The sequence below is a fragment of the Tenrec ecaudatus genome, chromosome 1 (genome assembly GCF_050624435.1).
Source record: "Tenrec ecaudatus isolate mTenEca1 chromosome 1, mTenEca1.hap1, whole genome shotgun sequence".
In the NCBI taxonomy this organism is placed as follows: Eukaryota; Metazoa; Chordata; class Mammalia; order Afrosoricida; family Tenrecidae; genus Tenrec; species Tenrec ecaudatus.
Window position 1 is genome coordinate 193,667,466 of NC_134530.1, and position 27,322 is coordinate 193,694,787.

General features: G+C 42.2%; 1 protein-coding gene across 4 annotated transcripts in view; it reads left to right on the plus strand.

Annotated features, from left to right (window-relative positions):
* Window positions 1-25,331, plus strand: part of CEP350 (centrosomal protein 350) — a 170,859-nt gene extending 145,528 nt beyond the window's left edge. For all 4 annotated transcript variants that reach the window (XM_075528019.1, XM_075528033.1, XM_075528023.1 and 1 more), the window contains 6 exons: window positions 4,917-4,999; window positions 7,432-9,344; window positions 10,174-10,581; window positions 10,673-10,819; window positions 12,383-12,505; window positions 21,682-25,331. In XM_075528019.1, the coding sequence (XP_075384134.1) occupies window positions 4,917-4,999; window positions 7,432-9,344; window positions 10,174-10,581; window positions 10,673-10,819; window positions 12,383-12,505; window positions 21,682-21,846 (2,839 nt within the window). In that variant the 3' untranslated portion in view covers window positions 21,847-25,331. The remainder of the gene's footprint in view (window positions 1-4,916; window positions 5,000-7,431; window positions 9,345-10,173; window positions 10,582-10,672; window positions 10,820-12,382; window positions 12,506-21,681) is intronic.
* Window positions 25,332-27,322: the final 1,991 nt, after the last annotated feature.

Consider the following 27,322-nt stretch of genomic DNA (forward strand, 5'->3'; position numbering starts at 1 on the left):
GGGCTGCCTCACTTAGCCTCGCCAGGGTGTCCCTTGATCACCTCTCCTTTAGACCATGGGCTCATCACAAATTCTCAACAAGCCTAGGCCCCTTGTGCTAGGTCATGAACTTCAGACCAGTCAACCTGCTCTTGTCCTTCTCCTCTAGTTCCTGTAAACCAAGTCCATGGGTCTTTATTTCTGCATTTCTCCCACTTCCACTCAACGATTGGATCCAGGAGATCACCTAGGAAGCACTTCAGCCTGCCCACAGGCTTTCGTTTAACATTCAGTCCTAGAGAGGAGTTTTCTTCCTGGTTCCAGAAGAAACACTAGTTCAAACTTCAAATATCTAAGGAGTTCTTTTTTTTCCCTTTCAATCTGTCAACAACGGCCCCTTAGGCAAGACTCTGAATACAGACATCTTGAGAAACTGGGTGGGGCTTATTTTTTCAGGGCCTTCTTTGCAGGTATGTCCTAAACCCATTTAAAGATCAAATTTTAATGGCTGAAAGCAAGTGGGCCTACAAGCTTCTATTTTCATGCTTCCCAATAATCAGTTCTATGAATCCTTATAACAACAATAATAAGCAGAAGAAATAAGTATAAGTGAAGTAGAATCAGATACTAAACTCAATTCTTAAAACAGTCAAGTTCAATCCTTATTTAGCTTATCTTAAACCTTATCTAAACTACCCTACTGATACAAAAGTATGGGATTAGGTTTCTGGCTGAATCACACCAGAGCCAGGCTTTCTGTCAGCCATTTTGAACTTCTGTCAGCCATGTTTCCTAAGAAGAATGGTTTCTGAGAATTCGAGGGGATTCCTATGCCTGGGCTCAAATATACATTAACATTCATTTTCATTGTCTCAAGCAGTATAGCCAAAGATCACAACCAAACAAAATTATCAAAACTTTACCTTCCCATATTGTTTCCAGAAAGCAACCCAGTAAACTGCATGAATATATCTAACCTCTGGCTAGCCAAAAAAGAAAAACTACCGTGAGGGAGAGGTCAAACTAACTTCCACTCTCCATCTTCATGATTTGTTTCTCTAGTACTCCACCTCCCAAGGTACCATCATGTGTTAGTCCTGGTAGACGAGACAGAAAAAAAAAAAAGCAGTCAAATATTGAGAAAACATCCCAGTCTAGTCTAGATCAAGTCCATAAGTCCAATATTAGCCCATATGTCCAATACCAATTTATAAAGTCCTCTTTAGACTCACAAAACACATGCAATGACTCCAAACACAGGAAGATCGCAGGCCACTAGGTGGGAAGTCTTGTGGATCCAGTGGCATTGTAAACATCTCACCGCTGGCAGGGGTCTCCACGTGGCTTCTCCAGCTCCAAAAGTCTGACTCCACCAGCCTCTCTCCATGTGTCTTCTCCACAGGCATGTCTCACAGGGAGTGAGCAGAGAGAGAGAGAGTGTTCCTGCCTCCAAGGAGGAGTGCAGGAGTTCCCAAAATCCTTAGGAGAAGGCCATGCTCGCTCAGTGACCTGATTGACAGGCTAGACTCCACCCCTACACTCTTAATCCTCAAATTGACACCAGATTATGTAACTACCACAAGCTGTATATAAGAGAATAATTGTATATTAAGAAAACATTCCAGTTCAGACCAGATCAAGTCTGATATTAGCCCATATGACCAATACCAGTCTGTAAGCTCCTCTTAAGACTCAGACAACACATTGCGATGACGCCAAATGCAGGAATATTACAGGCCAGTGGGTGGAAAGTATTGTGGATCCAGTGACAGTGGAAACATCTGAACGCTGGCAGGGGTCTCCACGTAGCTCCTTTGACTCCAGGGCTCTAGTGTAGTCCCACGAGAATGTTTCACAGGGAGTGAGTGAGTGTCCTGCCTCCAGCAAACTACCGTATATATTTGAGTATAAACCTAATTTTTCGAGCACATTTTTAAGGTAGTTTTTGTGGTAAAATTAGGAGCCTCGGAGAATATCTGGGTCGGCTTATACTCAAGTATATACGGTATTTAGGTATTTATCTCTGTAGCGGCTCCAAATGAAGTCATCAAGCTGCAGCCTGATTGACAGGCTAAACTCCACCCCTTCACTGTTAATAGTCTCAAATTGACAACAAATCATGTAAAAACCACAACTCCCAAGTTTCTGTCTTGAGTAGCATTGGTTAGGTAGTTGGCGTTATTAAACTAAGGGAAAGCAAGGAATTTTGTGAAAAGCTTATACTTAATGGTTTTTAAACACTTAATTTTGAGGTGCCTGTGGCATAATGGGTTACATATTAGGCTGCTAACTGCAAGGTCAGCAGTTTGAAACCACCAGCTGCTCCCCAGGAGAAAGATGAGGCTTTCTACTCCCTTTAAAGATTTACAGTCTCAGAAACCCACAAGAACAACTCTACTCTGTCCTATAGGGTTGCTATGAGTCAGAATCAACTGGAAAGTAAGTTTTGTGTTCTTGTGCTGTGTTTTAAGTGACTATTTCATCTAAGGAGTCTTGGTAACTTAATGGGTTAAACTTTGGGCTGTCTTGGTTGGCAGTTGAAATCCACCAGTCCCTCTGTAGGAGAAAGATGAGTCTGTCTGCTCTCATAAAGATTTGTAGTCTCAAAAGCCCTATTGAGCAGTTCTGTTCTGTACTATAGAATCACTATGAATTGAAGTCAAACAGGAGTAGAGTTTTTTTTGGTGCTTCATCTGTGAAGTTAGCAAGGAAAGCTATTAGCCTTTGAGATACGGTCTTTTAGCATCTAAATAGTTGTTAAACCTTAATAGAGCACCATATGCATTCAGAAAGAATAAAAGGGAGGGGCCAAAGACTAAGGATGAAGAAATAGAAACATTTAAAGGGCATTGTAAGAAAGTAGGAAGAATTCACTACTGTCAAGTTAATCCTCAATCAGCAACCCTAAAAGATGAGTAGAACTGCCCCTGTGGGATTCTGAAACTAAATCTTATATATTGAAATGGAAAGCCTCATCTTTCCCCTTGGAGCAGCATGGCTTCGAACTACTGTTCATAGTGCAGCCAAAGTATAACCAACAACTCCATCAGAGCTCCAAGAAGGTAGATGGGAAGCTAAATATTATAGCTTAGCATAAGAAGAGGAGACAAGAAAATAAACATTGAGAATGTATGAGGGGTATCCCCAAAACACCGGGAAAAGACACTGCTGGGCAGGGCTTTTGTAGTCCACATTTTTCCCACTAGGCAACCATTGAGCAACTGACTCTGAGTTAGTGCACCAAGTGGCATTGCCCAAGAAGGTTCTCTCTTCTAACCGTGAATTTTTTCATAAAAGCAGTTTTGCTCGAACCTTATTTTTTTTGTGATGGGTGATTTAAGTGAAGAGCGTGTGGCTGTGAAATTTTGTTTCCTGCTGGGGGAACAATGCTGTAGAGCTGTTGGGATGCTGACCACAGCTTACAAGGACAGCGCTATGGGAAAAACTCAAGTGCACAGTGGTTTTCTCGTTTCAAAAAGGGTGAAATGTCGATTGATGACAAACTTCATTCTGGATGTCTGTCATCTTCTCAAATGGACAAAAATATTGACACAATCCGTGCACTTGTGCTCGAGGACTGATGACGGACCATTGAGAAGATGGGGAAGCTATCTGGACTACCTTGGAGCTCGGTTCAGTGAATTGGGATGGAAGCTTTGGGAATGAGAAGGGTCGCTGTGAAATTTGTGCCTTGAATAGTGACTAACCAGCAAAAAGCGCATCCAGTGGAAAGATGCTGAGCTTGGGAAGAACCGCTTCAAAGCAACCCAGATTTTTTCCCAGCCGTCACTGGCGGCGAGACATGGTGTGATTCTTACAACCCCAAGAGCAAACGTCAGTCAAGGCAGAGAAAAATGCCAATGTCGCCTTGCCTAAAAGCTCCTCAAATGAAATCAAAGAGTAAGATGCTCATTTGTTGTTTTTTGTTTTATGTGAAGTGGATGGTGAATTTGGAGTTCGTTCTACCAGGTCAGATTGTTAATCGGGCTTTCTGTTTAGCAGTTCTGAAAAGCTTGCATAACTGTGTGACAAGAGAGGCTTGAATTGTGGCAGATGGAGGACTGGTTTTGCCGTCACAACAATATACCTGCTCACACAGCCGTCTTCAGTGCGTCAGGTTTTGGCAAAAAATAGGATACCTTTCTTGCCCCATGCACCTTATTCACTTGACCTCGCTCCATGCGACTTCTTTTTGTTTCTGAGAATGAAGCATGACATGAAAAACGACGACAATATAGAAGTGAAAAAAACAACGAAGGAGGTGCTGTCAGCCATCCAAACAGATGAGCTTGAAAAATGTTTCCAAGAATGGAATATCAGATTTGACAAATGTATTAAGTGTAATGGAGAGTGGTTTGAAGATGATAGGGTGGTTTTGTAAAAAAATTAAATACACAGCTTTGAAAAAAATTTTCATTTTGGGGGGTTACTCTCTAGTAGCTATTTCTATTAAATATAAAGAGGGGGAAATAGGAGTATGGACAGAGGAATGAAGAATTAAGGGAGGACATTTTTGTTTGTGTGACTTAAGACTAATTTTTAAGATGAAGAGTACCTAGATGGAAGAACCGAAGAATGAGGAAAAGAGAATAGAAATGTGTAGAAGCTCTGCTCAGTCTGCGTGGCTGTGGAAAGGGGTGGAATCGAGAGCAAAAACAAGTGTGAACAATTAGTTTTAAACAAGTGTGAGACCAGGGAAGTTGGGGCAGCTAAAGTTAAAGACAAATATATAGATAAAAAACTTGATAATCTACGACATCTGTGTCTTATGGCTTCTGGTGCTCTCAGTAAAGCAGGCAACACCCTCCACTGAGAGCGTGGCACACCTCGTGTGGAGAAGAGGAGAAAAGAGCCCTCTGTAGACAGCTGCTCTTTCTTTTCAGTTATTACACTGCTTGTAATGTATGTATTTCTATTCATGAATGTTTCTGTTTCAGACCCGAAACAACCAAAAATTGGAAATCCCTGACCGAGTCAGAACATTCGAGAGGTTCTCTGGAGTCTGTTGCCGCACACATTGGTATGTCACTGTGGAAAATGATTAGATTAGACCTGCGCAGGTTAGGGATTGGTTCAGATGCCTCTTCTACATCTACAGCAAGAAGTTATGTGAATCAGTCTTTAGTGCCCCAATTTTATGGTAAAAACAAGCAAAAAGAAAGAAAACCGTGGGGAATAAAAAATAATTCAATTTGGAAATGAAACAAAATTGCACCATGATAAAGCTCGCATCTTAATAGCAAAATAGAAATTGGAATTCAGAACATTTAATTCATAGTATGTTAGCTCATCAAATCATTCATACTTTCATCTTATTTTGCAAATTTGACTATTTACAGAAATTTTTCTTTTTTACATAAGAAAGCGCAGTTGAAGTTCCCAGGAATATTTATTCTTTTAGAAATATATTTCTCCCTTTCACATTGCCTGTTTGAAAAATGTATATCCTGTTCATTATGTAATGCTGGTTTTGTGTAAGTAGGGGACAGTCACCTAAGACAACACTCTTAAGAAATTACTCCAGGGGGTAGGGGGGGGTAAGGAAGTGGTGTTAACAAACCCAGGGACAAGGGAAAAACATGGGACCCCAAAGGGTAGAGAAGGGGGAGTGGCAGGCCTGGTGGGAAATGATCAAGGGTAAGGTTGCTTAGAGAAGAGGTATACTCTAGCCCAGGTGGCAATGAAGCATGGTAGTAGGGCAGGAGGAAGGTCAAGGGAGATGGAGGAAAGAGCTAGGAGTCAAAGGGCATTCATGGAGGTCTAGACAAAGACATGTACATGCAAATATATATAGGAGGTTGGGGAAATAGATCTTTGTGTCTATATTTATAGGTCAAGTATTAAGGTGGCAGAAGGACCTTGGGCCTCTACTCAAACACTCCCTCTATGCATGAATACCTTCTTTTATTAAATTGTACTCTATGATGCTCACTCTCCCGACACAACAGCTGGAGCCAACATGGGTGAACAAGTAAATGTGGTGAAGAAAGCTGATGGTGCCCGGCTATCAAAAGAGATAGTGACTGGGGTCTTAAAGGCTTGAAGATAAACAAGCGGCCATCTAGCTCAGAAGCAACAAAGTCCACATGGAAGAACACACCAGCCTGTGTGATCGAGTGGTCCCAAAGGGATCAGTTACCAGGCATCAAAGAACAAAAAATCATATCATTGACTGCACACCTCCATGATAGGATCGCTGAAGACAAATGGGTGCATAAGCAAATGTGGTGAAGAAAGCTGATGGTGCCCGGCTATCAAAAGAGATAGTGTCTGGGGTCTTAAAGGCTTGAAGGTGAACAAGCGGCCATCTCGCTCAGAAACAAATAAGCCCACATGGAAGAAGCACACCGGCCAGTGCGATCACGAGGTGCCCAAGGGACCAGATATAAGGCATCATGCAACAAAAAAAAAAAAAAGATATGTGTGTGTATGTATGTGTATTTATGTGTATATGTATATATGTATGTGTATATATATATTATATTAAATGAAGGGGGAAGTGCAGAGTGGAGACCCAAGGCCCAAGTGTCAGCCAATGGAGATCCCCTCATAGAGGGGCTTAGGAGAGGAGATGGGTTAATTAGGGTGTGAGGTAGTATCGATGAAGAACACAGCTTTCCCCCAGATCCTGGATGCTTCCTCCCCCCAACTACCATGATCCGAATTCTACCTTGCAGGGCTGGATAGGACAGAGGCTGTACACTGGTACATAGGAGGGTTGGAGATACAGGGAATCCAGGGTGGATGATACCTCCAGGACCAAGGGCGTGAGGGACGATGCTGGGAGAGTGGAGGGTGAGTGGGTTGGAAAGGGGGAACTGATTACAAGGAGCCACATGTGACCTCTTCCCTGGGAGAGGGACAGCAGAGAAGGGGGGAAGGGAGACCCCGAATAGGGCAAGATATGACAAAATAACGAGGTATAAATTACCAAGGGCATATGAGGGAGGGGGGAAAAGGGAGGGAGGGGGGGAAAAAAAGGAGGACCTCATGCAAGGGGCTTAGGTGAAGAGCAAATGCCTTGAGAGTGATTGGGACAGGGAGTGTATGGGTGTGCTTTGTACAATTGATGTATGTATATGTATGGATTGTGGTAAGAGTTGTTGGAGTCCCTAATAAAATGTAAAAGAAGAAAAAAAAATAAAAAAATAAAAAAAAATTAAAAAAAAAAGAAATTACTCCAAACTTAAAATTTTTTCAAACTCATTTCAGTTCTCTTTCGGCACAACAAAATAAAATAGTTTCATAAAATAAAATAGATTAATGGTACAAAACCCAAAAATTTAGCTTTTTTGGTAACTAAGAAGATCATATTTCCTGACCAGAGTTCTTACTAAGAACTTAGTAAGATTTAACCTTACCAAGATTTAACTTTTGTTTAAAGTTGGGTTATAAAAATCAAAAGATTATGATCACGTAATTTTGATGTAGTATTTTTGCTTTTTCTTCCAGATGCCGGACTTACAGGTTCTGAGAGATCAGCATCAGAAAGACCTTTATCTCCGTATGCAAAGAGAGTGGTTGAATTGGATAATCAAGCAGAAGAGCGTTTTCAGACCTCATCTCCAGTTCTTAGACCATCAAGGAAAGTTAGGGCGGAATCTGGAGATTCTCTAGAAAATGTAGCTTCGTTACACCTGCTAAATGCCCCTAGTAGAATTCTTGATGTGTCCGCAGCCAAGGTTGATGAAAAACCCAATAAAAAATCAGAAATGCCAGAAGAGGCAGAACATGCAAAGCTAGAGAAGAGTGAAATTGAAGGTGCTGGTGTCTTCTTGAAATTAGACCTGGAACAGGGAGATTCATCTGAAATTCTTTCGAAGAAAGATGTTCCTTTAGACCCTGTAAATGTTCAGGAAGATTTGCTTAGATTGGTTATAGGAAATCTTCATAAAAAAGAGGAAATGTTGACGGAGCGAGAGTTGGGAAACAGCCTTCCTGAACAAAGAAGCATCAAGGAAAGGGCCTCATCGCTGTCAGACCATTACTCCACCCTGAGAGAGCTGTCCTGCTCCGAAGAGTCTGAAGCAGCATCTGCCAGGAAAGACGTTTCCCCTGAGCTGTACAAAGATGACTTTGAGTTATCATCGTTGCTGTCACTCAGGAAAGAACCCCAGCCAATGAGGAGCTCTAGAAGTAGGGCTCCCAGCTTCAGCAGTGACGATGAGATTAGTGAGTGCCTAAGCGAGAAGAGCCTTTCCCTTCAGAGCACTGTGCACTCTGAGGGGCTGTTACAGCTCAAGTCCACCACCGAGCTCATGAGCAGTAAGGAGCGCAGTGATGTCCAACACCAACAGGGGGTCACTGCGTGCCTTTCCTTGGCTGCAGTTTCTGTCATGGACGAGTTGCTTGATTTCCACATTGGTGATAGGGTGCTCATTGGCAATTTTCAACCAGGAACTCTTCGATTCAAAGGTGTGACTAGTTTTGCTAAAGGGTTTTGGGCTGGAGTGGAGTTGGATAAGCCGGAAGGAAACAACAATGGAACATATGATGGTATTGTATACTTCGTCTGCAAAGAGAAGCATGGTATTTTTGCACCTCCCCAAAAAATATCTCACATTCCAGAAAACTATGATGACTATATCGACACAAATGAAGACGAAGACTCTTATTCAGATGAACAATACAGTAATCAAAAACCAAAAGATACAGAGGACTCCAAGTCTGATGGAGAAGATGACACGATTGAATGTTTTTATGAAAAATCTCTACCTAGCTTGGGTGACAAGGAAGCCTCAGTTGACAAAAGCCTTAGAATAGTAAGAGATAACATACAGGGCATGTCTGAGGCCCTGGAAGCCCATGCTCACCTGCAGACTGAAGTGGATTCACGGATTTCCTCAAAGGAAAGCAAAGACCTTACTTCTGATGCCATAGAGAAGGTATCCATTGCTGTCGAAGATGATACTTTAGACAGTACCTTTTCGGAAGAATTGCAGAAGCAACAGCAGTTTACTGAAGTTGAAGAGAACCTACATTCTGAGGTTTCACAAAAACTTTCTACTCCCCTGCTGGATCTTTTGAGGAGAGAAAAGAAACAATTGGAATCCCAGCTGAGGACATCACTGAGTGAGGAGGAAAAATCCCAGGAGCCCCTCGACACAGTCAGCGTACTTACAGACAGTTTGCTGAGTGCTTTTGTGACGGACACAGTCAGACAACTGCAACAAATTAAACGAGCACGGGATGAGAAAATCCAGCTTAGCAATCAGCAGCTTCTTGATGGCCAAGTGGTAGTGGTTCCCCAAGGCCTGGTCCAGACTCTTGAGGAGCAGTCACCAAGTGTTCCAGATTACTTCTTAAGGTCTGACTTGGAAGATGAGAAAGAAGAGATTTCGTCTCCAGATTTGTGCCCCAGACCCGTAAGTATTCTCAGGGGCGGGGGGGGAAAAAAAGTCAATTTAGCTTACCTCTGCCTGGCATTTTAACTTTGTGGCTTCTGATAGTTTTTGCTTGTTTGTTTCTAGCATGTTTATTAAGCAAAGATCACTGTACTAGCTTTCAGATGTTAAGTGCCCTGTAGCTATTGTTCTGTCTGATATGTAATTGCCCTCTGTTACGTCATGAGTAGTCACCAGAGTGTCACAAACACTGACAGGTTGATGGGAACTGAAACATCCATTTAAACTGCTGAGTTGACAACCTTGATTACTGGCCACAGATTAGATCTTCTTATAGATTTACTATAAAGATTTGTCCCATGGAGTTTTACCAATTGTTAACAGCTCCGTTCTTGAAGAAACCCTTTTTTTGCCTCTAAAATGATATATCTGCCTATTAGTCATGGATGCTGTGCCGATGTTACCAGTTGTGATGTTGATCCTGCTAAAACTGAAGTATACCCACTATGACATACACTCAGACCATCAACTTATCTAGGATGCCTATGGAGCACTGAGCAAAAGTAATGATTTTGAGTAACTTGAGCCAGATAATCACCAGAGGTGAGAAATTTGACATCTCATTTCCATAACCCACACAGTCCCTCAGAAACGGAATGATAATGATACACAAAAGGAAAAGAAAAACCTAATAGATTTATCAGAATTCAGTTAAAAATATAAATAGACTAGTGGGACACTAGATAATTTTCCTTTAAATTATTTACTGGTAAGCACCACGTAGTTTTTGTTTTGCTTGTTTAAATGATCTGAAGTCACTAAATTCCATTTGAATGGTTTCACCCTATAGGAAAGCCCGGTGTTTGGTGCCAGTGGACAGGAGGAGCTTGCTAAGAGACTTGCTGAGCTTGAGATCAGCCGGGAGTTCCTGAACGTGTTAGCAGATGATCAAGACTGGTTTGATGAAGACTTTGGTTTGAGTTCCTCTCACAAAGCCCCAAAAAACAAGATAGAAGAAGCCATTGTGCCTGTGATGGCAGAATCTAAGCGACCCCCCCAAAAGCCCTGTGGCACGTTATTGGCAGTCCCACATACTACAGCGGAAGTAGAAATTCTGGTAAATGATGCAGCAGAAGAACTTTGGAAATGGAAAGAATTGGGTCATGATCTGCGTAGCATTAGTATTCCTACAAGGCTGCTTGGCTGTGTCAGCAAGGGTCAAGATCTAGAAAGCACCAGTAAAAGGGTCTACAAACAGGTATGTGACACAGGAGGAGAATTCTGATTTTCAAACTTCTCTCCATTGTCTGTTATTTGGATTCTTAACCATTTTATTTCTTTTTCTCAAGGCCGTTTTTGATTTAACAAAAGAGATTTTTGAGGAAATATTTGCTGAGGATCCCAACTTGAATCAACCAGTCTGGATGAAACCATGTAGAATCAACTCTCATTATTTCCGACGAGTGAAAAATCCAAATGATCTTGATGAAATCAAGGTGACTCACAGCTAGAGAATACCTCCTTTTGGACGTGCTGTTAATTTACATGGGCTTATAAGCGCCATAAAACAGGGCCCCTGTGTTCACTCACCTTTATCTCCTGAGGGCCTGCCCCACACTGAGGCACCATCCTTACTGAAGGTGACAGCTTTTTATCATAGGCAGTGCTCCCCGTTCTCCTCAGTTTCTAAAATACGTTCCAAAGCCCTCAGGAATGTCTGAAACCTGAATATCGAACTTTTAGATACCATTTTGTCCTGTATATGTGATAAACCTGTGATAAAGTTTAATGAATGAATTAGAGATTAACAACAGTACGTTTTAAAAATAGACTAATTATAACAGTACATTGTACTAAAAATCCCATAAAGGGCACAAGATTCATCCTTCTCTGGACTCCTTTAGCACTTCTGGGTCACGGGTGACCACAGACGAGGGAAGCCGGGAACCAAATGGTAGACAGCGGCTATAGTTGCATCACGGCCCACAGGGCCCAACAGACTTACTGCCTGCCCTTACAGAGACGTTTACTAACCTCCACTTCAATTAAATAGCAAAACATAAAAGGTTCTCACAGATGAATTTTAGTCATTATCATCAAACAGATATCATTCATTCATTGTCACTTTGAGAGACAGAGTACCAGAACTACCTGGGAAGGTTTTCAGAACAAGCCCTGTGTGTCATTCCTTGCAGCCCGCCACAGTCAGTAAACTGTCGCGTGCCCGTGAGAGAGAGTATGTGTTAGTGCAACAGGGGATAGCTGGAGTGTGGGGCACCTCAGTAGTCTGAGAATCTTCTAGGGGGTGGGAAAGTGTCACCTCCCCCATGAACAACATTGATGCTTTTGACAGAACAACCGTGAAAAGTAATCAAACAAATTAATTTGAAAATAATAAAGAACAAATTAAGTTCAAATAAAGCAGGATCCATTATATAAACTAGAATTCATCAAAGTGCACACATCACAGTAATACAGAGTAGACCTGCCCAGTAGTTTTAACATTGAAATAGTATTTTGTACAGTTTTGTGTGTGTGTGTGTGTGTTTATAAAGCTTTTTAAAGGTGATAGTTGAGCAAATATCATTAGCAATCAAATTCTCATGTGTCTCATTCTGAAGTGTTGGTGGTATTTTTTAATATATATCAATCTTGGTATTTCAATAGAAAATACCCCAGCTAAAATTTTAAACTTTTCTCGCATGACGTTGGTCCCACTAATTTCATGACAGGTTGTCATATTCTTTAGTAGTTATTGCCAGCTCAAAGTTTTGTACTTGAACTTGTGGGCTGAAAAGTGGCTTTTCTTTGCAGATGAATCAACGGCTTTACATTTGTATGAGGGGCCTACTGTGTTGTATAAAAAACAAAATTTCTTTAAATGAATATAGTCCAAGCATTTGAAATGCTCTTCTTTTCATATTAAATGAAACTTAAGTGGAAGAAATTTATGATATTTTATTATAAACACTCTTTTCTAGCATTGTAATCTTTGTATTGCATTCTAAGTACATAAATATTGAGAACTTTGTGTTTCACTCACTCCTTATTTTTCATAGAACTTCATAGCAACTGAAGTACTCAAGTTGTTCAGTCTTAAAAAGGAATCAAACCACAAGACAGATTGGCAGAAAATGATGAAATTTGGAAGAAAGAAGAGAGACCGAGTAGATCATATCCTGGTCAGTGTGTACAACTGAGCTGTGTCTATTGTGATGTAAGGTGCCGCAGTCCGCCCTTTCTGTCTCTGGAGCGGCCTTCTTCTGTACCGAGCAGAGCAACCACTAGTGTACCTAGCAGTGGGCATAGCTTGAGCTAGCCTACTACTTCTTCATAGAGCTTTGCTTTTCCAGAAAGGGGAATTGTTCTCATATTTCTACAGTATTTAAAGCTGGAATTACTATTTTCCAAGATAATTAGAAAATGTTTTAGAAGGATATTTCACTTCTAAGAATTAAAGAAAAACACATGTCAGGAGAGACTTGTCTACCCTCTCTGTTATTAGATCCTGTGCCTTGTCCACCTCTGTGGACACCTTGGGTCAGAAATTGTGTTAACCAAGGGCCGCTGTTAAAATGGGAAGAAAACAGACATACACCCTGCCTTCGTGGATTTACAGTTTGGTGGCAGAAGAATGCTGTTGGTGTACACAAATGTGTAGTAAATTAAGAGAGACAAATAGAAGACTAGGGAGTTAGGATGAATGCATAAATCCAAGAAAACCGATCTGATGAGAATGGTTAGGACAAGCTTCTCCGAGGTAGGGGCACGTGAGCGCAGATCTTAAGGCTGAGGAAGGGCTTGTGGCGCTGTAGTTCAGCGAGAGCGAGCCCAGCGTGATGAGGTCTTGCCATGGCAAGAATCGTGAGTTTGAGCTGAAATGTCAGCGTGGTGGGAGAGTTAAGAAGCAGATGGCATAAGATAAATCTAGAGAGCGAGATAGAGCCGACATCCTGTAGCACTTTTACAGCTAGGATAAGGATTTTGAAATTGATCTTAAATGCAGGGGGTTTTAAGTAAAAGAAATAACTATATCAGATTTATGGTTTTAAAAAAAATCACTGGAACAGTACTTCAAAGGGACCCAGAATGTGGAGGAAGGAAAGCCAACTCAAAGGACGCTTAGGTGTATTGAAGCAAATTGGTCTCGAGCACAGCTCAGAGGAAATGAGGGAACTGCCGTAGGTAGTAAGTCTCTCAGTGTCACCGTGGAAAGCAGAGCCTGCAGCTAGGGCCCAGGTAAGTGTCACTTCACATGCTTATAAAGATGCCATCTCTGTAGTGGTTGGATCGAATGTATTGGCGGTGGGGGAGATAGCAGTTTGGATTTTTAACAATTTGTCCCACGTCCTGCAGCGTTTTTTAAAAGTCCCGATTTTGGGGAAGAATGCGCGACAAGCTAGGGAACAGCAGGAGAACGGGAAGGGAATATGCATAATACATAACGCCAGTCAAAGAGCTGCTGATGTGTTGCCCGTAGATGTGGAAAAGTTAAAATATAGTCTTATTTCTATATATACACTGTGCGCGTTGAAATGCTTAAAGAGTTTTGTGAAACTGCAGAAGTCAAATATCAGAAAATCCTTGGAATCAGTGTAACGCGCTGGTTAGCTCTTTTGCCAGCTGTTGAAAGAATTCTGAAAATATATGATCCTTTGAAATCCTACTTTCTATCACAGGATAAATGTCTTAGAATTTTAGAAGAGTTTTTTTGGAAAATAATCTTCAAAAATTTGGCTAGAGTTTGTACACAATCAAGCAGCTCTGTTTCAAAATGCTATAAAACTTACTGAAGGTGACAAAATTTCGGTAATTGAAGTAGCAAATGAAGTTAATAATTTAAAATGTCAGTGTCAAGAGCAGTTAGAAAATAATTTTCTTCTGTTAACTATCCGTAATAGTATGAGCCAGCTAGAAGAACAAGGTGCAATAAATCGTGCAGATATCATGACTCACGTTAAAAAGTTCTATAGTAACTGCATAGATTATTTAGAAGAGTGGACTGTACATTACAATGATATTGAACATTTTCATTGGCTTACATTAAACAAGAACTTAATTGGAATGATGTGCAAAGATTATTCAATCATATTACTCAAAATTTCCCATATAGTAATATTTCCTAAAATGATATTTTTAATAAGGTATCATTATTAGAAAATATATTGATAAGGAAAAGGTTAAATCTTGGGCATCAGCAAAAATCACAATAAAGAACAAATGGTTAGAAATATTTCATCATTTTGAAACAAACCATGTTCTATACAATAATGCACTAAAAATTGTGGAATACGCGCTGACCTTACCAGGAACGAATGCTGTGACTGAACACAGTTTTTCTACAGTAAATAAAGTGTGGACATCAGAAAAGTCACAATAAAATGTTGAGACTTTGAAAGCCATTTTACGTGTGAAATATAATTTAACAAATTCTTGTGAAAAATCTCATGACCTTTTAAACAACGACAGCAATCTACTAAAAAGAATTCACTCAAATGAGAAATATACCAAAGAATAAAATAATACTATACATAATTTGTATTGTACTATATTTGTAAATTGTACTTATGTTGAAAATTTTAAAAAGATATTACAATACTATTTTTGCATTCTATGAAAATTTTTGTTGCTCCATATAGACCAAATTTTTAATCACAAAACCCCCACCCCCAACTCCACACCCCCCACCCCCCACCTCCCCTCCACCCCCGGTCAATGGTGTCCCGCTTTACCAATGTTAAAATCTGGTCACCTTAAGTTTGGAGCCATCTCCAAACCTGAGCTATTAATCAGAAATAGCAAGCAATTTATCTAGGAATTAAACAGTAAGCAAATTGGTAGATCCACAGCTCTTCATTAAATGTACCAGACACGGTATTGTCCTTGACTGTGGAGGTTACTGCGCAGGCTACTTAGTAGAGCTGTCTCTCCAGCAGTTAGCAGAAAGTTCTCCAACAGTCAACAAGCTAACACTGCTTCTTTTGTAAGTATAAGATGATTCTAGCTTGGATGAGAGTTGTGTATTGGAATTGATGAGATTTAGAAATTGGGAAACAATCACATAATACATATTTTATTAATCTCCCCTTTTCTTGCTATAAAAGAGTTTTCTGTTTTCTACAGAGAGGCATGAGCCTACAGAGCTGTGTACATTACAAATAGTTTAAATTAGATTTTATCCACCCTAAACCTATATATATTTATATGAGAACTATTTTTAATGTAGTTAACAAAGTCTTACTCTATCATTTTCTTGAAATTGATGATGTTTTTTATTAGTTTTCTTATGTAGGATTTTTTTTTTCAAAATTAAGAACATTGCAAAGAATATCAAACAAAAAACCAGACTCACTACCTTCGAGTCTGTCCTAACTCATCGTAACCCATGGCACAGGCTAGAACTGCCCCGTGGCTTTTGAGATCTGAACTCTTTACCGGAGTAGAAAACCTCATGTGGTGGTTTCTCCACTGCTCGTCATGTGGTAAGCAGCCCGAGACACATCCACTGTGCCCCAGGGCTCCTCTCAAAGACGAGAGTAGTTAATATTTTGACTTGTCAATACTGTAGACAAAAGGAAGCCATCTTAGAAATTTGTTTAAATTTCTCGTTATTCCTACTTTTTTTATTTCTAGAATTTCAACTGCAGGTAATTTCACTTGATCACCCTCATATGAAGGGTCCTAGAACTTGCAGAGCTTCATTTACACTTTTAGATGTGCTAAACCCCAAATACTCTCATGTGGATAAGTGCCGACAGAGCGGTTCTCAACCTATGGGTTGTGACCCCTTTGGGGGGGTTGAACGACCCGTTCACAGGGGTCCCTTAAGACCATTTGAAAACATGAATATTTCACAATATATAATTACATCTCGTTTTGTGATTAATCACTATGCTTTAATTATGTTTAATTTGTAACAATGAAAATACATCCTGCATATCCAATATTTACATTAGGATTCATAACAGTAGCAAAATTGCAGTAATGAAGTAGCAACAAAAATCATTTAATGGTTGGGGCCACCACCACCTGAGGAGCTGCACGAAAGGGTGGCGGCCTGAGGAAGGCTGAGATGCACTGCCCTGACAGTTGAGAGCGAGGCGCCCATGATGACACTGCCTGTAAGATGCCAGTCTTGTCTCTCCTGACTTCGTATCTCAGTGACTTTGGGGGAGTTACTCTACCTCTGTCTCAGGGTTCCCACCTGTGCGATGCCTGCCTCATAGAGCTGTCATAATCCAATGAGATGAGGGCTTTTAAATGGCATGTAAGAGTGTCTCTAACATTTTAAGATATTACTACCTAATAATTAGATTGATGTATAATAATGTTCCCATTTTATCCCTCCCACCCCCTCTCTCTAAATAACCAAGGTCCAAATTATGCTATATAAAATTAGGGTCACCAATATAACTTGGTGCTATAATATAGAACTGCAAAGGTTTTTTAAATGTATTAAAGTAAACATTCTTTTTTCTCCTCATTGTGTTAAATACATACATGAAAATTTATGTCATTCAACATTTTTTATGTGTACACTTCAATAACATTATGCTTATCATAATCACATCACTACTGTCTCCCAGTTTTCATTACCCTGAATAGAAACACAACAGTTAAGCATTTGGCTCTTAGCTAGAAGGTTCAGACCCACTCACGAGCTCAGGGAAGAGAGACCTGGCAGTCTGTTTGTTTAGCAGGTACAGCCTAAAGGAAGCCCTGTGGGACTGTCACCAGGGCAGGGGTCACTAGTAGTCAGAACAGACTCCATAGTGCCCCTTACACGCTAACTGCCCGCTTTCCTCGCCGCTGCCCCCAGTAGCCACTAACAAACCTTCACCTCTAGCTGTTTCATATAATGGGATCATGTGTTTTATTTCTTTATTTCACTCAGCATGTTTTAAGGGTGGTCTATATTAAGCATATAGTAGAACTTCATTTGTATTTATGACAGTGTAGTATTTTATTGTATGCATATGTGAGTACAGGGTTTAGCCATTCATCTTTTGCTAGGTTTTTAGGTTGTTTCTACCTTTTGCCTGTTGTGAATAGTGCTACACTGAAAGGTGATATGCAATAGTTTGAGTCGAGTCTTTTTGTAGCCCAGATGGCCCTGTCAAGTTAGTGTTGGATTGCTAACATTAAGGTCAGCAGTTCAAACCCACCTTTCACTCCATGGGAGAGAGATGAGGCTCTCTGCTTCCATAAAGATTTTTCAAAGTCTCAGAATCTCTGTAGGGGCCCTATGTGCAGGAATTGACACACGGCAGTGGGTTTAGGTTTTTGGGACTGGTCACCTCTTTTGGGTATGCCTAAGTGTGGAACTGCTGAGACACATGCGGTAATACTGTTTGGTTTGGGCTTTTTTGAGGAACCGCTGAAATGTTTCCCACAGTGGCTCCCTATTTCATAGTCCTATTAATGGATGAGGTTTTAACTTCCCCACAACCTTCACCAACACTTTTCTGTTTTTCTAATACTAGTCTTCCTAGTGGGTGGGAACAGCAGGGGAAACCAACCAACTCCAGACTCGGCCACAGGATGAACCTGGGACCTCTTGCACCTGAAATGAGAACCATAGCCCTAGACCAGTAAACCCCTGGTAGTGTAGTGGGTCCAGTTTGAACTGCTAACTGTAAGATGAGCAGTTCAAGAACCCACCTGTTCCATGGGAAAAAGATGAGGCTTTTTGCTCCTGTAAAATTTCAGGGCCTCAGAAACACACAGGAGCAATTCTACTCTGTCCAAGATGGTCACTATGAGTCCGAATCAACTCAATAGCAGTGTTTGGGTTTTTTGTTTGTTTGTTTATATTTTGGTTTGCATGGGCAGGAGATGCTTTGCATGATTACAGACTTTGATTATATTGTTTTGTCATCTCTCAGATGTTCCAAATACACTGGAGCATAATCCGTGTACACCAGAAAGTGTGCATTGTTATTTTGGGGTGGAGTGCCCCTGTATGCAATGGACTTCCAAAAGTTTGTGAAAAAATTCCATTAACTTTCCATTCCATTTTTCCACAATTTTTTATGCCCCTTGTGTTAACCTGGGTTGACAAGAGAAACAAATTCATTTCTGAATATAAGAAAGAGCTTTATATCAAAGAATAATTGTATATTAAGAAAACATCCCAGCCCAGTCTAGATCAAATTCATAAGTCCAATATTAGCCCATATATCCAATACCAGCCTATAAATTTCTCTTCAGACTCATGCAACACATGCAATGATGCTGAATGCAGGAAGATCACAGGCCAGTGGGTAGAAAGTCTTGTGGATCCAGTGGCCGTGGAATCATCTAAGCGCTGGTGTGGGTCTCCACATGGCTCCTCAAGTTCCAGGGCTCTGGCTCCATCAGAGTAGCTCCATATGGCTTGTCAGCAGGAAAGTCTCGAGGGAGAGTGTGTCCTGCCTCCAGGGAAGACGACAGGAATTCCCAGAATCCTCAGGAAAAGGCCATGCCCATACAGAGGCCTCTTGGTCAATGATCTGATTGACAGGATAGACTCCACCCCTTCACTGAAGTTGACAGTATATTATGGAACTGCCACAAACCACCCCTTGTCAACTTAGATACTTTTACATAGTTCTTTAGACATATATAATTTTTTAACAAACAATAATAAAATCTTAGCTGTACCTAACAGGATAAAACTAAAATGCATACAATCAATATGTGCCAAAGCATTAATTAAACATAAAATTCTATAAGTGAACAACATAATAATATTTTCTGCCTGACAATCGCATTTAAGTAACGCTTACACCTTAATCCTATGAATATATTTATTCACCTATGAAAGTTTGTAAACCAGCCACTTTATGCCTTTATCCATCCCATTTTGGGTATCCAATTTCTATACTGCCTACTTAGATCAACGCAGTGCTCTGAAGAGACAAACATGTTATTTGGTGTGAAGAATCTTCATTCCAATTGGAGCCTTGTAAGTCTGCATCCACAAGCAAAGTCAAATCAAGACAGGCCATCCATAAAGTGAGCAGCAATATGCACCCAGTTCAGAGGCTCAAATATCTTATCTGGTCAGGTTCAAGTCAATTCAATGTGGGCTGCCTCACTTCATCCTACCAGGGTGCCCATTGGTCGCCTTGCCTTTAGACCATCACAAATTCTCAACAAGCCTAGCCCCCCCTTGTGCTAGGTCATGAACTTCAGACTAGGCAACCCACTCTCGTTTTCGCCTCTAGTCCCTGTGAACCAGGTCCACGGGTGTCAGTGGCCAGACCCAACCAGTCTTTATTGCTGCATTTCTCTCACTTCCACTCAACAAATGGATCCAGATGGTCACCTAGTAAGCATTTCTGCCTGCCCATAGGCTCCCTTTAACAGTTCATTCCTAGAGCGGGAGAGTTCCTTCCTTGGCTCCAAATTCTTCCCAGCTTCTGGCACAAACCACTTGTTCAAAATTCAAAAAACGAAGAGTTTCTTTTTTCTTCAGTCTGTCAATAACCCTTTAGGCAAGTCTGAATGCAGATGTTCTGCATACTCCAAAGCACTGGGTGGGGCTTATCTTTTCAGAACCTTCTTTGCAGGCTTCTCCTAACCCATTTAAAGATTCAAGTTGGTGACTGAAACTGTGAGCTTACTAACTCTCTATACTTCCCAATAGTCATTTCTATCAATCATTATATCAGTAACAACAGTCAAAAGAAAACAGTATAAATCTAGTCCAGCCAGATCCTAAACTCAGTTTTAAAAACAGTCCATTTCAATCCTTATCTTAACCCTTATCTAAACTATTGATATAAAATATGGCCTTAGGCCTCCGCATCTAACCAGCACATCCTGTCAGCCATGTTGACCTTCTATCAGCTGCTTTCACTAAGCAGCATGGTCTCTAAGAAATTCAAGGAGCGATTTTACCCTCTGAACCCAAAATATACATTATTCACATTCATTTTCACCATTTCAAACAGGAATAACCAAAGACAACAACCAAACGGGAGAATCAAAACTTTAACTTCCCTTGCCCTTTCCAGATAACAACCCAGTAAGCTGCATGGCCATCTCTGACCTCTGGGTAGCCAAAGAAGAAACACTCACTACCATGCGCTAGGGGTCAAACAAGCATCCACTCTCCATGTCAGGCTTTGTTTCTCTAGTACCACTCCTGGCTCCAATTGTGTTAAGCAGTGTTCTCTAGAGAAAAAAATCCAGGAAACTTATGATTTTAGATAGATAGATAGATAGATAGATAGATAGATAGATAGATAGATAGATAGATAGATAGATAGATAGATAGAGCAAGAAGGAATATAATAGCAGCTTAGTCCACACAACAGTACAGGGGGCTCAGTTCAGCTCACTTCCGTGGAACAGTGAATAGACTAGAAGTCCTTCAACTCACTAGGGCTGCCATGTCCAAGGTCGAGGAAGCAGACAGCAGAGTCTTCCCTGGGGCAAGGCAAGCAAGCAGCAGGATGGGTCACCAACAGTCAGTAGCTCAGAAGCTTAGCAATGCAGACCCAAATGGCATATAGAACACAAGCAATGCAAGGTGACAGGATCCACCAGTCGAGCTCAAGCAATGTACACACCAGCAGCCTGGCAAAGCAGGTCTGGAAGGAGCTCCAAGCTCTAGCTACATGATTCACAGGTTTGCAGCAGCACTGACCCGTTGCACTCCCAGCGCTCTGGGCATTTGCTTAGGGCTCTCAAAGTCCGAAACTGCAGGGAGCAAAACTGTCCATGGGTGCTTTAAAACAACAACAACATAATTTTAAGCAGTGTTACATTTTAAAATTATGGAGGGAATATTAAATTTTAATTATTTATTTCTCATACTCCAGACTCACATTCAGTATTATCTTTGAAATCATAGATCTATGTATTATCTAATATTTTATATTCTTCACCCCCCCCCCGATCCCTTGATTTCTGTACTATTCCTTATATTGGGGTGACCTGCTAAGCTGAATACTTTAATGTCTATAGACTACTGAGCAAGTGTCAAAGGGAAGTGTACTTTTGAAGCTGTTTTTCTGTTAATTACTCCTGTTTCTTATACTCGTGTTTCCAGCCTTCCTGCAGTTTAAAAACGGTGGGCATCATCACCCTCCTCTGCATTTCCTTTTTCCTTCTGGCTTATCCCTCAGCCTGTCTTCCCATCCACGGAGCCAGCACACCTGACTGATTTCCTGCCGTGTGTGCAGCCATCGGTGACTCCCTAACCTCTCTCTTCTCTCTCTCTCTTTTTAAAATCATCTTACTGGAGGCTCGTACAACTCTTATCACAATCCATACGTACATCCATTGTGTCGGGCCCATTTGTCCATTTGTTGCCGTCATCATCCTGAAAACATGGTCTTTCTAAAGCTCTTTCTCTTGTGCGTTCCAGGTCCAGGAGCTCCATGAAGAGGAGGCCCAGTGGGTGAACTATGATGAGGATGAGTTGTGTGTGAAGATGCAGCTGGCTGACGGGATCTTTGAGACCTTGATCAGAGATACTATTGATGTTCTGAATCACATCAGTGAAAAACAGGGGCGAATGCTACTTGTGTGACACCTTGAAAATAAATCGAACACTGAGTGCTAATATGAGTCCCGGGCCTTTCTGCCTCCTGACACACCCCCATCTCCGTCATAGCAAGAGCGCTTCCGGACCTTGCACCTCTTCGAAAAGACCAGTGGTGTGGAGCTCACGGGACAGTGGGGGGAACCTGCACTGCAGCCTTGGCCTTTAGAGACTGTCCACGGGACGAATGGGCTATGGTCAGTGGGCAGGGTTGCATCCCTGATGTTGACACCCAGTATAATTCTGCACTTCGTTAACACCCCTGTTAAGTCTCAGATGAGGGCTGAAAACACCAGACTTACCTCTTAGCGTAGACGAGACTATCACTTCCTTGAGTCAGAAGTCAGGCAAGAGAGCTCTTTTTAGATATATGCATCTTATCATTTTTTTGAAATGTATTGCTGGCCTAAATCATGAGAGTCATAAATGGACAGTATAGTCTCTAAACAGTATTAAACCCACAACCACTTCTAAATAGGCAAGTTTAATAATGTGTGCCGATTTGCCATTCCCTTGTTCATTGCTTTTTGAAGCCCATTTTCTTCCATCACTGCAGTGTAGCAGCACCAAATGGACTGTCAAGTCAGCTGAGCTACGTGGCAGCCTTGCTTCCTACGCACCTCCTAAAGAACGCTACCCCATTGCATTACTTCTCGTTCGTTTGTTCACATGGGGCTGAAAGCAAAGGCAGGCCTCCGAAAGACTGGGCTCAGAGAACTGGTGCTGCGCTGGTTCTTCCACCCACGTCATGCCCTTGCACTCTGCTTCTTCCTCCTGAACCTCTCCGAGCTGCTCCCGGAATCACAGACACTCAGGACCATCTCAGGCACCAGGCATGGCAAAAGTGGAAACCATTCATTTTGGCCTTCGACTCCCATCTCAACCCAAGAAACCAGAGACACTGTTACTGGAGCGGTTTAGGAAACGAGTGTGCGCACCAAAGACAAACAGAGACTGTCTCTTATTTGTGTGCTTGTTTTGTGCTATGGAACCTTTCCTTTTTTTTTTTTTAATTTATTTTATGATAAATTATTGAGCTGAAAAGATGTGTCCCTATTCAGAGGTGAAAGATTGTTATAATTGTTCAAACTTCTGTCTTGAAGCTTCTGTGGTTCATAATCTTTGCACAGAAAACCTACAGTCTGAGCAAACCCGTACACACACGGAAGTGAAATGATGAGCTATTCCGAGCCCTCTTGCAGCGGTCAGAGTGGGATGAAATGGTATGAAGACAGGGCTCAGCTCAATCTCACCTCTCTTACCTTGTAGCTTCTCGCAACTCAGTCCCGGTGTCCCAAAGCGCACGCACTCCAGCTGCTGCACGAGAGCGGGCACGGTGCTTTCCCAGGGGCCCCGCGTCCTGCCTTCTCGATCGGTTTCTCCCAGTCAGTCCTGTCCCTCTTCACGTGATCTCGAAGACTGCGGATAATCCTAGGCATGAATGTAAATGCCTTAATATTGAAGGTCCTGACTAGGAGCACGACATAAGACATGCACTGGACTCATATTTACAAATATCCTGGAATGTTAGAAATTCAAAGTACGTTAGAAGACCCCAAAGATGGTATACTCTTTTCAGTGTGCATGCTCATCCATTATTGTCTCTCCACTCTAAATCTGCCTCTGCAGCTCCAGCTTTTTCACTATGCACCTGTCCGTGTCTCTTGGTTTTATCTTGTCGTTATGAGGAACACCTAAAGTCATCATTGGAATACTTGCATTGTGCACAATATCTGGTACGCTAGCTCTTGAGCAAGAAAGAAAGCTCTGCCATGTGGTTGGGTTGTGGGGTGTGCAGATGCTGGCTGGGCTCCGTGGGCGGGGCTGTCGTCCTGCAGCCACAGAGAATGAGCAAGTGGACAAAGAAGCTAGCATGCCGGGGAATGACTGTCCTCAGGCCCAGGAGAAAAGCAAAGGCCTTTCTTAATTCATTATGTGTTACTTGGAAGACAAAGAACATCTTGTCTGCATCCTTTGACTGTACTGTTTGCAGGATTACATTGTCCTTCTGATACGGAAACTTTACAGCTGCTGAAAATACTATGATAGGAATATAGGTCCTTTTTCTACATCTTCATTATTTGGGCCTGAAATAGATTTTTAATAGAAAACTTATGTTTACTCTTTATGGCATTTTGATCCCAGGAAAGGGAAAAGCCGTGAGCCGAGGCCAGGACTCAGTGGTCAGGCTCTGAGAGTCTCCTGAGAAGAGACGCTCAAGGCCCCAGTCAGCCCGGGTTCCAGAGGAGGGGCAGGGACAGAGCAGACACCCAGCCACTCATTCCTTCTTGGGATCTTTTTAATCAAGCTCTGCCTCTTAACCAAGAATCTAAATGCCCCCTCTTTCTCATCTTTGGTCATTCCCCGCAGCCCCTCCATCCTTCTCCACTCTGTCTTCATGACATCGCCTCGGCAGTAATCCCTTTTAGAATAGCATTATCAGAATTTAGTCCCAAAGCACCATCCAGGCTTCAGAGTTACTTCTGAGTCCAAAATGATTTGTGCTCCCCAGGGCCCCAGTCTCTGGGTGACATCAGTACAGGGTATAGCTCCCCTCTTCAGGTCTAAACAGGAATTTTTCCTCTGGGGAAAGTGGGAAAGAACACGTAACAGTAGTTCAAAAGGAAGGTCATTTATTTTTCTTTCACCTGAAAAGAAAGGAAAATCCCTTCTGTGACTGTAGGTCTCTGCGAAAGTATCTTTCAAAAGAGATTACATTGCTCCTGAGCGTGTTGTGGCCTATTGATAAAAAAATTTTGTTCACTTTCTTGTCTTGAAAAAAAAAAGTGGCCTTAGCTGTTTGCAATACTTGAATAAAGTGTGTCCTCTCAGAAGAAGTTCTGTAGCACCGCGTTAGACTGCTAGGTTTTCTGCAAGAAGTTCCGACTGACTTACATCTTCCTTTTACTACCTTAAGAAAACTAGTGAATCAGACAGTGATTCAGAAGGCAAATGATAGAGACTACAATGCTGTTTAATGCAAATTGTAGGAACTTACATGTTTACAAATCATTTAAACTGGTTGTGCAGCAATTCAATAAAATATCTTTGTATTATAAAAATGTGAAGAAAAAGATGTTAACTGATATAAAGGAGGTACTGTCATTTTAACTAACCTATGTTTAATAGCTTTTCCTTCCGGACTTTGCAAAAGCCTTCTTGGTTAAAAATAAAAAAACAGTTGCAAAGCATTCTCTGGGAGGCTCGCCTCCTTGTGTGTACTGTACTGTGCAGACATGAAAAATAAACCCGTTTACTGTGTATGTGTAAATAGCCTGGTCCCCAGGCCATTTTCAGCCAATCATCACATCCAGTGTGCAGCTTTGCACAGAAGACTTAAGGGTGTGGTTTTGTAAGTATGAGCTGTAAAATACGGGGGTGAATTCCCATGTATACCTGTGTAAATAGATTTGTTAACTGAAATGTACTTTAAGAAAGGATAAAATCTGTAAATAAACTGATTTATAAATTAATTTCCTGTCAGGTGTTTTCGTCCCCGACGGCTTCAGAAGCTGTTGTTATAGGTGCCACCAAGCCGGTTCCCACCCACAGCGGCCCCTTGCACAGCAGGAGATGCCGTGCCGGCCGCCCTGGGCTTGCTGTGCCTGAGCCCTGGTTGCAGCCCCTCGGTCCGTCCATCGTGCTGAAGGCCCTCCTCTCAACTTTACCCAGCAGGATGCCCTCCTCCAGGGAATGGTCTCTCCTGACAAATTTCCTTCTTTCTGATTTCTCTGTTGGACACAAGGCACCTATGTTAGAGAAGAGCAAGGGCAAGTGTGTGCCAGAGTGGATTGCCTGGACATGAATGCCACTTGTCCACGCAACAGAGCCACCGGGCTCTGACGGGCTCCTCGCTGATTGTGCGGGCTGCCGGGAGAGGGCTGGCCTGGTCTCAAAGAGCCTGACTTCTCATGGAAGAGTCATGAAACTAGCCCTTAATCCTGCAACACAGCCACCTGACTCTTCACAAAATTTGGTATTTGATAGGTTTGGGCGATCCTCTGTCATTAAGAGGTGGAGCGCCATTGTCCAATGGCCAGTCGAGAACACGGATTGCCTTTTTCAAATGGAGCTTGCCCCTTCGTACCATCACCAACTCCAACCAAAGTTGGCATGCGACCAAAGTACTACTCAACCACCCTTGTAATGACTGGATAACAAACAAGCATGGAATGTAAATATGGGAAAAGGGGTGGAGGGCTGCAGTACTTCCCACAAAGGCGGATGCAGGGTCCTAGAGTATGTACTTGAAGGACAGAGGACTGGGGGGTGGATATGCATCAGGGAGTTCTTGGATAAGGTCTACCTACCTCTGTTGTGCATTAATGGACGTCTTGCCCGTCATTCTACCTAATGCCATTTCTCCTGAGGACTTGACTCGGCACCCTGGTTATACACGCCCTTTGCAGAAGAATACACCTTGGAAAGTCACACACAAACAACTAAGCGGGCCACCTAGGAGCGCAGCCATCTGATGACGGTATGGATTCTGGAAACCGAGGCTTGGAGAAGACTGGAGCTAGAGGTGCAGAAGAGAAACCCCCCCCCCCCACAGGATGGACACGGACTGTGCTCAGCCCCGCTCATCTCACCTGAATGGTCTAGTTTCCTCTGAATGGCCCTCCCTATGACACCTTTTGCCCGCAGCCTGGAGCAGTGACGAAATCCTGCTCTCCACTGCAGCAGAACTCTTAAGGAATTCTGACACAGAGAGCAAGTGGTTGAGTACCTTCTGTGTGCCAGATCCTGTTCTTGGGGCTAAAGATGCAGTAATGAGGTAGAATCTTGAAGGAGAAGATGACAGCGACCAAACACTTGCCATCAGGGATTAGAATGCATGCTGATGGAAGTGGATGCTAACAAGAAATTACACAATGCTCTACAAAACCCAGGAAGGCTCAGTGACTGGAGGCGCTGGCTGCCTTAGAAGAAGCTAGAAATAGGGATTTCACATCTGAAAGGGATCATTTTCCCTCCCTCTACTCACCCACCCACCCACCTTGCCCGCCGCTGCCTAGGCCCTCTCCAGAACCCCCAGGAGGTAGTTTGTTCTGTAGAGACGACCAGAGAAATCCCCAACTGGATGGCCCCAGGCACAGCGAAGCATGGAGGGACCCAGTGAGGCTTATTCAAAACTTGCTTCTCCAGGAAGTTGACTGGCCACATAAAAACTTGCACACCAATGTGTGTAGGTGCCTTGTTGACAACTGACGCAATGGGAAGCAGCCAAGATACCCTCAATAGCTGGTACATCAGAATGTACCAGCAATGTACTCAGCAATAAAAGGGAATGAGCCTTCAAGTTAAGAAAAGACATGGAGGACAATGGAGAGCCAAATCCATCTGCAGAGTCCCGGGTGACTCCCCACAGACTGGGCCTGGGAACAGCCCTAATTCAGACCAAGAGCATTGTAAAGAGGTTCTTCACAACTCTACTTAGACTGGACTGTGACACCTTGTCATT